We start from the raw sequence: 15,197 nt of genomic DNA, 5'->3' as shown, positions 1-15,197 counted from the left end.
ACATTAAAATATTGGCGTTTGTTGACTGAATGCATCTTTAGTATGTATTGTGGTGACACAGTTGAAGCTTCGAGTTAATTATCTTCTTTTGAAATGCGTATGCGTCCTAGTTTCTGCCAGTTTTAATGCAAATAGAAAATTAAAACTAACAATGAGAACCGGAAAATCTTTAATTTCGTCTCTGAAAATAATACCAATCATTCTACTATTGACTACTAGACATTGCAATGTTTAAGCTTGGTGTCTTGATTAGTTTAATTATAATAGTATGATTTGATAACTCGCTAGTGCTTTCTTAAATTCTTCCCATTGATTTCACATTGACAAAACTATATTTATTATTTTGCAATAATCTTTTCAAAATAACAAATACTTGCATGCAATAGCAATACAATGAACAAGATGAAGAATATACGGATGACAAGGGATTCGAATAAACAGCAAATGGTATATCTTTAAAGGCCATACTCCTTCATATAACTCAGGCTTTATTTTGGTAAGGTGAAGGCCAGAGTAGACCGTCGATGACAAAAGCGTGTTAATCGTCATGTAATACTGCACTGTCCATTTTCATTGTGTCTTCTCTGTGCATCGCCACCGTTGCGGCGATATGCTTATTTGTGTCCCACCTACAAGTCATATACCATATTTTAACATACATCATTGTACAGCTCGGGTATCATTGCAAGCACCCTAAAGTAGTTGTCATTTTTTGTTGTGACCTTGAAGGGCTTAACAACGAGCGCCTCGGACTAAGTGTCACAGCTCCATCTCAAGTGGTTTCGAATTTGTTTTCTAGCACTTAAAACTGGACTATAGTTGTAATAGAATGCCTCTATAAGTGTCTATTGAAATGGAGCAGCATACAATTGTAAGAGTCAACAATCAGAGCTATTGATGAATCTATTGATGCAAGATAATTACAATAAACAGTCAGCGTCTCTCTAACTTGTTTGAGTTCTTGGTAGATTGAAGGGTAATATTTCATGTTTGGCAACGGTTTGTTGTAACAACAGCGTGTCAGGAGAGGTAATATCTAATGAATTTGAAATGGCTTATACACAGTTGGCTAGGATTGCAGCTATCATCAGGGTTCAAAGTCACTTCTGGTATATCACTTAATTAGATTATATTTGATTATTACTGTAGTCGATACTAGTATGAGTGTAATCTTGTGTTTACCAGCTGTCAATTTTAATTCATTGAGCAAATAAAACATATTGAAACAAGGTATTAAGGTAAAGGGAATATCTTTAATTAATGCATTCAAACGTGTCATATAGGCCTAGATCAATAATTTTATAAAATAAAATTTACTGAAAATTGCAACGTTTTAATGACTTTGAAAAATTGTTGCTAGTTATTGGAAAGTTAATTGTACGTTTAAAGCAGACCTCCATCATCTTTTAAAAGACAAAATTTAACTTTTCTTCTTCGAATCTTAAGCTGTAAAATCAGGAGATTCTTTGTAGCTCCGCCACTCAATTACAACTGAGGTTGCAATCGTATGCACATAGCTTTCTACTGCTGATGACATAATTTAGATAGTGAAAATCATGACTCATACCAGCAGCACAAGATGTTTAAATTGTTTGTTTCATATACAGAGTTAAGATACAGCTGCCACTAAAAGCCATAATCCAAAAAACAACCTGTTAAGAGATTCTCAGTTTACTTTATTTACCAGTGACTTGAATGTTAATAACTTTAATGAACCACAAGGGCGGTTAATGAACCACCCGATATTCAACAGCAAACAGAGAGTTGGCTAAAGAAACTATTGATATAAGGTTTTAATGCACCTTGACAGCGCTTACATGTATATTTGAACAGTCAACAATGTATAGATTATAGTTTAGCACAGGAGCTAAAGGCTTGGAAGAATCTTTCAACTGTCAGATTATTTACTCAAACTTTAAAAGTTGGCAACAAAAGACCTTTTGAAATTGAACAGAACTTTTGCTGCCAACTTAATTGCACACAAAGTGGTAAAGGTTGTTCTTAGAGCTAATAAAAGAAAGATCTGATTAAAGTAGGAAAATATGGTAAATATGGCAAATGATAGGCGTTGAAATTCGAAACATACTATTAGCAATAAACAACCATTTATGTGAAGGTTTCTGTTTGGTTTCTGACACCAAACAGAAACCAAACAAAAACCTTGGCTTCCATCTGGTTTCTGAAACCAAGCAGAAACCTTGGCTTCTGTTTGGTTTCTGTCTATTTTGTTCGGTTTTTGTTTTACAATAAACAACCGTTTATGTAAAGTTTTCAGCTTGGTTTCTGACACCAAACAAAAAACAATGTTTTTGTTTGGTTTCTGTTTGATCTAAAATGTAACAAATAATATGAGCTAACAACCTGTTTATTTTAGTCACTTTTTGTTATAAAATTGTTTAAACGATTTGCTTAAGAGTATTTTGGTAGGCCTTTGTTGTACGCGTAAGTAATATCATAAAATTATTTTGTTAAGTAATGCAGAAAGTAACTAAAGTAAACTCTGTACATAAAATAAAAATTTAAAAGCAAGTGAATTCACTAAAAAACCAATTGTATTGTTTTAGCCACGCTACTAAAGTATGTAGTGCCGTCTAGGTATGCAAGCCAGGTAGAAATCAAGAAAGACAAATCTGCTAAATCACAACGCATACCATAACGGCACTACAATTTAAGCAGTGGCAAATCTTCTCTTAGTCATTAGATTATTTTTATTTTGACATAATCATGTAAACATATCATATCCAAAACTTGAATCAAACCAAAATCATGATGATTTAACTGCAATCTTCTCCATCCTTTTGGCAAAGCAGCAAGCCCTCGCCACTCAGATCGGATATTGGGATCTTCAAAAACGACACTTAAGGTGGATACTAACTACTCACAGACATGGCACGCTGGGTCATTATATGAACTGTCATATGTGTGCTACTAACAGTGTATACAGTGTCACAAGCCTCTAATTTAAACTGATGTGACACATTTCAGCATTAGTGACATGACGTGACAGGTGCCCAATGTTGCTAATCACGCCTGCCATAACACAAGTACATGTAGACACGCTACTTCTTATTTAAATAAGCCTTGTGTTTTGAGACTAAGCCCAAAGTTTGACTGTGGGGATTATGTAGGTGAATAATCGATTTGGTGCAGCTTGCAATTCAGTTCAAGATCCGGTTTCAATGAGGTTGAAAACCAGAAACACAAAGCATCATGCAACAAATAATTGATGCAGCAACCAAGAAAGAAGAAACTCTGCCTATATCAAAAGTGACCAAGATATGGTTCTACGGCTGAATTCTAAGTACAACTTTCGGACATTTAATGAAATTTCACCAAATTTTGTCTAATTTTTTAATAGAATATTTGCTAAACTTTGTTTGTGTAAGTTCCATGTTTAACACTTTGCCGCCAGGTCTGTACACACAAGCAAGCTCCCTCATCCTAGATCGTATTAATAACTTTTCATCTACTGTGAAAGTACTTAGATTAGCACAATTGTTTTTGAACTGAATATATTTTTTATCCTTCAAGCTGGTAGAGCTCAATGAGAAAACTGAAACCAAATACAGTAAATCTTTTTCACACCTATTGAAAAATGTGATTCTTTAAAGGTAACTGAAGATACATTACATAATGGTTGTTGTATGCCAAGCCTGATAGAGTGCGTATATTTTTTATGAATAGAAACAAATAGTTTTATTATAAAGTACTTAAAAAATAAACTTTCTAGTTTTATCTATTTTTTATCATTTATTATCAAAAACTTCAATTATTGTGTCATTAGAAACTACTGCTCTGTAAGCAGCCATTTTTCACTTTACAGTCGATAAGAAGTGCTCTCGATATTTTGGCAATATCTCAAGAACTAATTGTCCAATAGAAATTGTCCAATTGTCCAATAAAAATTGTTCAATTGTCCAATAGAAATTGTCCAATTGTCCAATAGAAATTGTTCAATTGTCCAATAGAAATTGTCCAATTGACTTGAAACTTCAGAATTACACTGAAAACTTATGACACAAAAAGCACCCAAATTTCATAATTCTATGTAAACCAGAAGTGTAAATAAAATAATCAAAACTATTAAGCTGAGTTTACTCAGGCATAGAATCAGGTGGAAAGATAATTCCTCCAATAATCTCAGGTCCAGGCTTCAAAGTGTTAAAAGAATTTCCCCAAAAAACACGCAGAATTTCCAGTATAAAAATTAAAGAAATCTTGGTCATTAGTGATATGGACTAAGTTTTTTAAACATTACCGTAAGAGATTTTCACCTGCAATAAATGCATGCATTAAAGTTATGGAACAAGTCTATATCAAGGTCAGTAAGGTGCGAGCAAGAAGTTGCTCTAGCTTATTCTAGCCATGGCTTCTTCAATTGTGTTGTCAACAGAATTTAAAATTAACTGAACTGACTAGAAAGGTAGCACAAAAATGAACTCTAAATAGCACTCATGTATACTTGATATAATTTTTAAAAAAGAGTATTTTATCGCATATGGAAAACTAGACATACTTTGGTCCTCGTTCTTTCACGATGGTTGGTTCGCGTTTCTTCTTTTTAATAGTGATTGTTGTGTAAAGGGGTGGAAGAGACTCCCCAAGAAAGGGTGGATTAGTCACATCAGTAATTATCAGCACGTAAGTACCTAAAAATATCATATTTATGTTATGCCAATCATGAACAGCGTTTACTTTTTTGCTGATAGCCACAATGTACGTATATGTCTGTGGCATACAGCTTGAAGCCAACAATAATTTACTATAGTGCAAATATTGATTGCTGAATTTAGAAAGAGACCATGGTATAATTGACACAATGTCATGTACTTTAGAAAGAAACTTGGGTCCAATAAATGATATGCACGTCTGTTAGGAATTCTATTCAACTGACATCAGCGGCCATCTTGAATAAATCCTCAAGGTCATGGTTGACATCTTCTAGGCAATAATTTTTTATTTGAATTGAAATGTAGGTGTTAACATAGCATAATATTACCATAAAGTGAAATATTTTTAAATAATGCTATTTAGTCTTTGAGAGCAAAAGTTTTTTTTTTGGACAAATATACACATCTTACAAATGCTTGGATTTTTTATACATACGGCTTTTAATTTTTAATAGAAAATAGGTGTTTATAGAAATAAAAGTGTTGTGTCTTTTAATAGCGGCGTTTGAATAAAAATATATATAACAGCATAACATATTGACTCAAATTTTCTGTCATGTATTAAAAAACTGATATGTAGAGATGATCATAAGAGAGGTTTGACTGTAGCTTAAATTTATAAATACATATACTTTAATAGGATGACACAAAGTGGGGGCGGGTGACAACAGCCCTGCTTTCAATAATAAACAAGCTTGATGTATCAAAAACTTTGCCACTTTTAAAGTTGATCCATGAAAGTTAAATAATTCTGATCTGTGAGACAAGATTTTTATAAAATTAAAACTCTTGATTTAAACTAATTTCTAGGCCTGATAACATCATATACACTCTATAAACTATATACTCTAGGCTGTTGCTACTATATTGTTACTATAAAGAATGCAAGTTTTTAAAAACAAACTAAAATAGGCATTTCAATCGAATTAAATCTCATGTTGAATATCAACTCAAAGTTTGATACCGTAAATAAGCATAGGCTACAACTGATTGTATTCAGAAAATGAGACAAGCAGATAAGACCTCTACTCTTAAACTTGTACATGTATTGGATTTAGTACTATTATTTAAGTACGTATTTATTAGAGTCATTAACAGGTCATCCATAAAAATATGGTCATCTAGATAAATAGTTATATTCAAACAATGATTATCTAAATAAAATTGAGCTTTAATAGCCCTCTTTTGATGAATCTATATTATTCAGATAATATATATTATTCAGATAATATATTATTCATATAATAGATATTTATTTACATCTAGCTTTAAAATCGATCATTGATTATTCTGATTATTATTCTACCAAGAAGTTTATCTTTTTCAAACAGCATGTCTTGCTAACTTTTAAACCTGCAATGTCTTTGTGTCTTCCCTACGAAGGTAATGTTGCTGGATCAGTGTGATTATAGCAAGCTATCAAAGCAACTGCAACCCATTCATTACTTTAGCAATGGTCTAACCAGAGGCCTTTGTTATAGTTTCCATGGTTGATACAGTCTAGGAATAGTGAGAGCCATACCTGTACGACATATAGTTTCTTGTTCACTCTTTCCTGTAGTCTTATTCACACCAGTTTTAGAATCTGGAAGAAGCACTTTGGTGCAGGTGAAAAGCAAAAGAAATAAGTGAAACCGTGAAAACAGAAAATGAGTGTAGAACAAATAAACAGCCTAAATATATACTTTTTGTGGATAAACAGAAGAGAACAGCATTTACAAAATTTGGTATAATATACTGAGGAAGTTTTTTTGGCTATCAAAAGGCATTTCGATGAACAACTGTTTTTGTTAAAGTATTCAGTTGTAAATTAAATGTCATTTTAATTTTTATACATTTTATGGAAACCTAAGTATACAATTTTAATTAATCTTATTGCCAATGAAAATTAATTTTATAATCTTAACAAAAAATGCATAGTATTTACGGAGAGCTAGTGAGAAGTATTATTTTGTAAATAAAAGGTCGCCATTTTATTACCAAGTTCATATTTTTAATTTTTTGCTATTGTTTAGTAAAAGATTTTTAAAAGTAAATTTTTAGCCATCGTTAGCACGCCTCTAGTTTCACTGTTAACTTACACTGTTAACTTGGGCAAACTTGCATGCAATCAACTGATCGCTAATATCGGTTTTGAATATATAAATAACAGGCTATTGAAGCCAGCTGTATTGCTGAGTAGAGAATCATTTGCAAGCGAGTAAATCTCGCCGAACCAATAAACAAATGGAAACATAAGAAAGAGTCAGCAGCCAGGTAGAACTTATCTGTACCTGAGCCAGCTGTCTTTGCTGCTGCTGGTTTCTTTGCGGCTGCTTTAGCTTTGAGATCTGTACCAGACTTCTCTGACAGTTGCTGAAAGGGTCTGTATAATGGAGGAGGGGGAAGTAGCATTAGAGAGGAGAATAGACAGCAACCTTCGCTGACTTTTTGGTTCTGAGGAGCCTGATGAGTTAGAATATCTTCAGAGTCTACAATTCCATCAACATGCTGATGTTGCTGTCGATTCGACAGCCCGTTTTTAGCATAGGATTATTTTAGCCTAGTATTGTATGATACTATTAACCAGATCTATCATCAACTCTAATCGCTTATTTGTGGCCTTGACCTATTGTTTGAAATTATACCTAGAAATCATTAAACAGATTAGTTATAATAAAATCTATTTGAATATTTAGTCAGGTGACAGCCCATAGTTGCCATTTTTAAGTGTCGCTTTTTACACTAATGTTGATGATGTCTTCTGACAAGCTTTCTTTTCCCAACGTTAGCGTAAGTTCAGAAAATAGCACATGGTTAGTGGGCTACAGGAAGGTAAGTATAAGATGTTGCAGGCCCCTATCATGATCAATAATAATTATCTTAAAAAATTTCCCACATTTTGTGGCTGATGTAAAAGCAGCTACTTTTGTGCTACTCACAAAATGGCTAATAGACATTGTAGAGACACAATAGAGAGCTTATTTTATTGGTAGACCATAGTATAAGTTATTTTTAGGACTGAAAGAAAGCAATATTTTAAAATTAACCTATAAGTAAGTGTGATTCTCATAAAGCTAGTAGTTAATCAAGACTCAGCATTTAACTTTGAGTTGATGATGCAGTCATGCGATCCAGGCATGCAAGCACACAATCAATTTTTGTGTAATAATAACTTTGTAAAATAATAATTTTTACTTAATAATAATTTTTGTGTAATAATAAGTTTTGTGTAATAGCTGAGCTCAAACCAAAGGAACAAGTCCCGTACTTAGGGTTTTAAACTTTTTTTTGATAAAATCGTACAGGAAAATATTTCTACAGACCAATGTATATACTTAGACTTGATGCAAATTTAAATTCATATTTTATGCTTGCTTTAAATATATTTAATCATAGAATGTTGACCACAAATATATGCCCTACAATTTATTTGACAAAGCTTGTAATGAATAAAAGAAATATGGTTTTATACAAGCTTATCCAGATTTTTTGATTGACCTACCGGAGTTACGCGGAGTAGCTGACTGTATGTCTTTCTCCTCAGATGACTTCTCTGTAGAACTTGCTTGTGCTACAACCAAATTGATAATGCAATACATGGTTATAAATTAAACCTATTCGAGGGATCACCGATGTACGACGAGAAGGTAGACAACTCCCCGTTTTTGGTTTGTGCTTATGCTTTAAAATAAACAATGCAGTGAGTGAGACACGGATAAAACACGAATGGCAGAAGATCCTTCTTAACCTCTAAGATTATACATGGACCCATTTTCTAGAGAACCAACTGCCAACCAATCTGCAGTGTAACTGCCGAGTAAATTTTTAAATAATTATAATACATAATATGCGATATAATGAATAATAATTTATAATAGATGATGTGTTAAACAATAATTTGTAATATATAATTATATAATTACTTAGTAAATTTCTAGGTAATTAAAATATATAAGACATGATATATTGAATAATAATTTATAGTTTCTGATATAATGAATAGTCATTTATAATACATGATATGTTGAATAATAATTTATAATATATGATATACTAATTAGAAATTTGTAATTTCTAGTCGCAAATGCAATTGTTTTATTTATTATCTAGTAGTATTGTGCCACGCGTAAAAACTTTAAGGAACTCGTGCGAACCAAAGTGAGAAGACCACCAATGCTTAGTTAACCCAATGTGAAAAGAAGTGTTTAGTTAGAAAACAATAATCATTTTTAGCATGAGACAATCTAACTGTGCTGCCAGTCACTAACAACATCATCATTAAAAGCCTGCACTGCAGTAGAGCTGTCTTTTGTTAGCAACTGATAGATGCATCAATGAAGTCGGAAAAGCGCTAAAATAGATCTTACCATTTTCACCAGTTGATTCCTCTTGTTCAAGATTCGTGTCAGTCCGAGAAAGTGTGGAGAGGTCAGTGTCTTGAGCTGTCATGTGAACAGGCTGGTCAGTGAGAGGATAAGGAAGCACCGTGTAGCCCCTAAACCAGCGATGATGATTTCATTTATTTTATATGCAGCAGTTTATTACTAAAATTATGTGTTAAGGTGACATAACATCAGCGATGTAATTAGCTTTTTGAACATATAATTCTGCAATAATGTATTTTTGGACAAAAATACAATGAGTGTATCACAAGATAGTAGAGTTTCAAATGCGTGTATATGCTGTCCTCAATGGTTGCATCTTGTGGTACCTATCAATACATACAAAGTGAAGTATTAGCAATCTCATTTCATTTATTTTTAAATTCTAAGGAAACTGCTTTAGATCAATGAATGACCTTGAACTATTTACAAACACTTAAAAAAGATAATTATGACCAATCCAAATCAGAAATAATAGAAGCATGCGGCAAAATTATTTAATATGAGGCTATGTTTGTTGCTATTTGATTGTATCATAGATGAAGGGTCTAGTATTTAGATTGCAGAAATGCTTTCACTATTAAGCCTAGATAACATATACTGTTCTAGTATTTGGTTAGGATGTATGGATGACTACAATGAATAAAGTTCTTGTCAGTTGAGATTCACTTTATTCGTTTAATTGTGCCAATAGTTAGGAGATACCCTCCAAACATTAGTACGACTTGCTCCAGTTTAAGTAGGTGAGATATTAATGACTAGCTGTTGTGAATCATATCGCATTTGTTAATTTGAATGTTTCTTTTGTTGAAAAGTTGAAAACTTACACTCTCGAGTGATCCTTTGATGTGGCCTCACAAACCAGCTAATAAACATTGTTTGAAGATCAACTGTTTATGTTAGCTAAAGTCATAAATAATCTAAATGCTTGTGACAAAAACCTAAGCTTGTTACTTTAATGAGAGATAATGATATTGTTTGCAGCAAATCTTAAACATATATGACCAAGTTTTTTGGGAAAGCTGACCTTGATATTTGTTAAAAGCTTGGATGACAAGTTGTTGTCATGCAAGCTTTTACTAAATATCTGTGTTAGCTATGTTTTTCTTGAGAGATGTCTTACTAATGTTTCCCTATAGCCTAAGACTACACAGTGTAGCTTTGAAACAACTCAAATGATGTTAGACTAAGTTTTCTACTCACATGGGTGTCTGAATGAGATTTTCTTCTACATCCTCAATAGCTTCAAATAAGTTGCTGTCTTTACTGGGAGGTCTCGGTACATATTTATATCCAGCTGTCACTTTCAACTCTCGGCCATCGTCTGAGTTAATAAATAAATAATCAATTCAACATTATGAAAAAAAAAAATGTGAAAGATTACTTTCCGTGACCTTATGTGGTTTCTGTATAATTATTAAAGTTGTAAAACACCCTGAAAGTGCATAAAATTGCATAAAGACTTGCACTTTTGAAATCAGTATAACATGCCTATTGGAAAATAGATTTTTACTCTGTATAAAAAACTTTTTAGGAGAATTTAAGAAGTTATCTCCTTTTGCTTCAACTAATTTCACTTGTTTCTGAGAACATTAATGAAATGCCCACCTTTAACAATCTCTCCATCGTCATCCACTGTCTGTACATCTATACTAAAAGGCTCGCCCTGCGTAATTGTTATACCTTTTGATGAATCAATTTCTGTGAACTGCATTTTAGTTGCTCTCTGAGCGGGCTTTCCATTTACCCACAATCCTGAGTAGACAAATCCTGATGCATGCAGCATAACTCCCTCTCCATTAAAAACGTCGTTGATCCACTGACCCTAAAAAACATTAATCGCCAATAATAATTAGTAGTTTTTACTGGTGTCAGTACATATACCAATACTTAAATACTTATATACCATCTTAAATAACAAAAAGTTAAATAAATAAACAGCTTTAAAATATATATAAATATCATCCTCCAGTTTAAGTTGATGAAATTATGTAAAGGCAGGCACCAAGCTGAAGATAAGGATAAATCATAATAGACGGAAGGCAGAGTATGATTAACATTCACTGCTCATATTCTCTTTGTAGGAAAATACACCATGTGCTCTTAGCTACATTGGTAGATTTTACTAGATGCCTTTTCTCAATATAATATTATTTACATTTTAATCTGTTATAAATAGCATTCCACACCACATAGTATAGATTGGTATCTAAGCATTACTCTGTTATAGATAGCATACTAAATCACATAGTATAGATTGATATCTAAGCATTACTCTGTTATAGATATCATACTAAATCACATAGTATAAATTGATATCTAAGCATTACTCTGTTATAGATAGCATACCATACCACATAGTATAGATTGATATCTTAGCATTACTTTGTTATAGATAGCATACCACACCACATAGTATAGATTGATATCTAAGCATTACTCTGTTATAGATAGTATACCACACCACATAGTATAGATTGATTTCTAAGCATTACTCTGTTATAGATAGCATACCACACCACATAGTATAGATTGATATCTTAGCATTACTCTGTTATAGATAGCATACTAAATCACATAGTATAGATTGATATCTAAGCATTACTCTGTTATAGATAGCATACTGAATCACATAGTATAGATTGATATCTAAGCATTACTCTGTTATAGATAGCATACCACACCACATAGTATAGATTGATATCTAAGCATTACTTTGTTATAGATAGCATACTAAATCACATAGTATAGATTGATATCTAAGCATTACTCTGTTATAGATAGCATACCATACCACATAGTATAGATTGATATCTTAGCATTACTCTGTTATAGATAGCATACCACACCACATAGTATAGATTGATATCTTAGCATTACTCTGTTATAGATAGCATACCACACCACATAGTATAGATTGATATCTAAGCATTACTCTGTTATAGATAGCATACTAAATCACATAGTATAGATTGATATTTAAGCATTACTCTGTTATAGATAGCATACCACATCACATATTATAGATTGATATCTAAGCATTATTTTGGCTAAAAGCCAAGTGATCTCAGGTTGTTATTAGACAGCATTATTTTCCTTATGATACAAACTACATAGCTCAAGGGTTCTAACAAAATTCCCATTAGAACTTTCAATACATTGTAGACTAAACATGCTGCAGGTTTTGTACAATGGTCAGATTGGAAGTTTTTTGACAAGCACAAACATGTTCTTGGTTATTTAACAGTTTTTAAACATAACTCAGCTTAAACCAAGATATATATTATTAAACAAAGCATATACACGTATGCAGGTTGTTGGTATCCAAAGTGTCAATAAAACCTAACATCCTACTCAACATGCATATATATTTAAGTACAAAAATGTATGACGGTGCACTTACATCAAACACAGATCCATCGATCATCTTGAACACTCCTTGACCATGTCTTTTACCATTGATATATCCTCCTTCATACTCCGAACCATCACTGCAAGACAGAAAGTAGCCATAAACACCCGGTACCAGCTTACTAAGAACTATTAGCACCATTTACTGCTGAGTAGCAATGTCGGTAAGACAACAAAAGTAGAAAAAGAAAAAAGGCCAACCCAACTTATCCTATCAGATACTTATAAAAAATGTCTTCAACAGACCTCATATCTGATATACATGTACATATCATATCAAATATTGTTGCAGTTGATCCAAAGATGAACACTTTTTGACAAAATGTATTTTGTTTTTTTTTTCAAATATTTGCCCAAGTTCTTTTTTTCTTTAATATCAGCGGCATCCCATAAGAAAAACATTTTTTTACTGCGCAAAAGACAATTTTTTTACAATTAGAATTAAAGGTATAAAACATCCTTTGGGTACAAAAATGGTGGTAATAGAAGTGCTCTGTTGGTTGATTCAGAAAAACTCGACTCAAGTTGGTTATTCATATAAAAATTGTTAACTTTTAAGGAAGCTAGCATCATCATGGCCAATTTAGTAATTGTAAAGTTTTTAAACATTTCAAAATCACAGAAATAATTGACATGCTGTGGTTAAAAAATTAGTTATAATTTTAGTTACTCCAGACACCAAGCTAGTTTAAGGTTACCTATAAATGTTCTTTCCGTCTCCATGGCGTCTATTTTTATAAAATTCACCCTCATAGAGAGAACCATCTGCTTCAGTCAGTCTCCCCTTACCTTGAAGATGCAGTGTAAGCAATAGAGGCAGATATCGTATGCATTACATGTCAGTTTGGAAATGGTGAACTCTGATTGATTGCTACCAATGTAAACAAAAGCGTTCAGGAGTGTACTTTCGAACCATTTTTAAAAACCTGTTTTAAAAAGCATGAAAACATTCAATATTTCAATTCAAAATACAGATTAAACAGAAATGAGGAAAAATTTTTGCTGTTTTATATTAGCTTTATTATTTGCTACAAGAAGTGTGTCTAGACAATTTCTTGTAATATCATTGTGTTCTCTTAAGTAAAAGGAAAAACAGGAAACTAACAAAAACTTTTGATAAAACCTCAAAGCTCACCATCACGTTGGTTATGTTTCCAGTGACCTTCATAAACTGAACCATCTGAGTATCGCATTACACCATTTCCCTCTATCTCTCCAAGGTAAAACTCTCCTGAGAATGTGTTACGAGTTCGTGCAAAGTACTTGAAACCGTGGCCTGTTATTTCGCCATCTTTGAATTCTCCTTCATAAAATGATCCATCCTTCATAACGAGCTTGCCGTGACCTGTAACAAATACGTATGACTAGCATCATATTTTTTTAAGCAAATGAGAAGTGTGAAGCAAAACCATTTTGTATGTACTATTACAATGTATTAATCAGCTAAAGCACAAAAGTGTCCTTCTAATAACGCTGCAAGAATTTTGTAGAAAGTAATAGTCAGATTGCATATTATTTATCACAATTTGTTTGAGTCTAACCAGTTTTTGGTTACACAATTAGTTACAGCCTCCAAACATCACTTGAGAATAACACACAACAAATATTAAATCATTTTTATTAGCCTACTCTCATTTGAGTTGAGTCGCTGCATGCATAAGTTTGCCAGCATGTGGTTAGCATTTTGTAATTAAGTATATGAACTTACCATGCATTTTTCCTGCTTTCCATTGCCCTTCATATTTGTAGAATTTGTTTTCATATTTGTATACTCCATACCCTGTTTAAAGTTTCAATAAACAAAATAATTATGTAATGTAATTTTTCTGCGTTGCTTCTAGCCAACCCTTGATGGGAATAGCAAACAGGAGCGAATTTGAGTATCAAAATTCTTGCTTTTGTTCAAGTTTTGATTAATGTAGTTGTATAAAATTTTATTGCTAAATATAGGCCAATATAATTGCACGCTATTAAGAGTACGAGCAGCATCAGAGTATGTGTGCAAAAAGCGCTCATGCTTCATTGTACATATGATAAGAAAGATCTTGTAGCAAACTGGATGGAAAAAGCTTTACAAAGACAAAAACCAATTTAGACTGATAGCTTTATTATTATTAAAAAACTTTGATACGCCAAATACGACTGTGACTTATATTTGATCTATTATCGCATTCAGTCAAGTTACAGTAGCATTAACATTGCCCACTTCCATAAAGATAAATACTTTGCTGTAACAATTGATACCACATTTGACAAGGTGATTAGAGGTATTTGAATGCATATGCAATACATACAAGCAAAAAACTATTTAGTCATGCTCAAAGCAGAAAAGTTTACAACGATGCGTTCTTTCGTTCCCGTATCAAGTTAGTTCAGAAGGGTTGAAGTGAAGCCAGAACGATAACAAGTAAAATATGGTACGTCGAGGAATTAATCATGCATAAATTTTTGCTAGTGTATTCTGTATAATCAATCAAGCAGCTAAAATTACCGTCTCTTAGATGGTTGCGTCTCTCTCCAACGTATTGGTCTCTGATTTGATTGGAAGCCATTCCATATGGGTTCTCTATGTGCTTTGCAGTCGCCATGTTGTTGACATGTTGTTAGGTATGAAGCATTTTTTACAAGTGTATTTATGCAAATAATTTTGTTTTGTTTAAAAAATAATTTTTAAATTTTCACAAAAATTTAGCAACAGTTTTTAGAAATTTGTGTAAGAAAAAAAATCCAAGCGGATGCTCATGCTTGTTTC

The 15,197-nt window shown here is 32.5% G+C and overlaps 1 protein-coding gene across 2 annotated transcripts; it reads right to left on the bottom strand.

Moving 5' to 3' along the window:
* Positions 1-424: 424 nt before the first annotated feature.
* On the bottom strand, positions 425-14,997 carry LOC137385830 (MORN repeat-containing protein 1-like). 2 transcript variants are annotated; one of them, XM_068072402.1, is made up of 13 exons: positions 14,937-14,997; positions 14,154-14,225; positions 13,581-13,790; positions 13,144-13,234; positions 12,438-12,525; positions 10,643-10,859; positions 10,238-10,358; positions 9,020-9,147; positions 8,155-8,223; positions 6,944-7,141; positions 6,193-6,255; positions 4,517-4,649; positions 425-629 (listed from the first exon to the last, which is right to left on the bottom strand). In XM_068072402.1, the coding sequence occupies exons 1-13, from the start codon at positions 14,995-14,997 to the stop codon at positions 539-541; spliced, it is 1,542 nt and encodes a 513-aa protein (XP_067928503.1). In that variant the 3' UTR covers positions 425-538. The 2 variants fall into 2 exon arrangements, with proteins under 2 accessions (XP_067928503.1, XP_067928504.1); XM_068072403.1 differs by lacking the exon at positions 6,193-6,255.
* Between the last annotated feature and the right edge of the window lie 200 nt (positions 14,998-15,197).

The sequence above is a fragment of the Watersipora subatra genome, chromosome 1 (genome assembly GCF_963576615.1).
Source record: "Watersipora subatra chromosome 1, tzWatSuba1.1, whole genome shotgun sequence".
In the NCBI taxonomy this organism is placed as follows: Eukaryota; Metazoa; Bryozoa; class Gymnolaemata; order Cheilostomatida; family Watersiporidae; genus Watersipora; species Watersipora subatra.
Note: the sequence above shows the minus strand (reverse complement) of the source record. Positions and strands in the feature narration are given on the sequence as shown.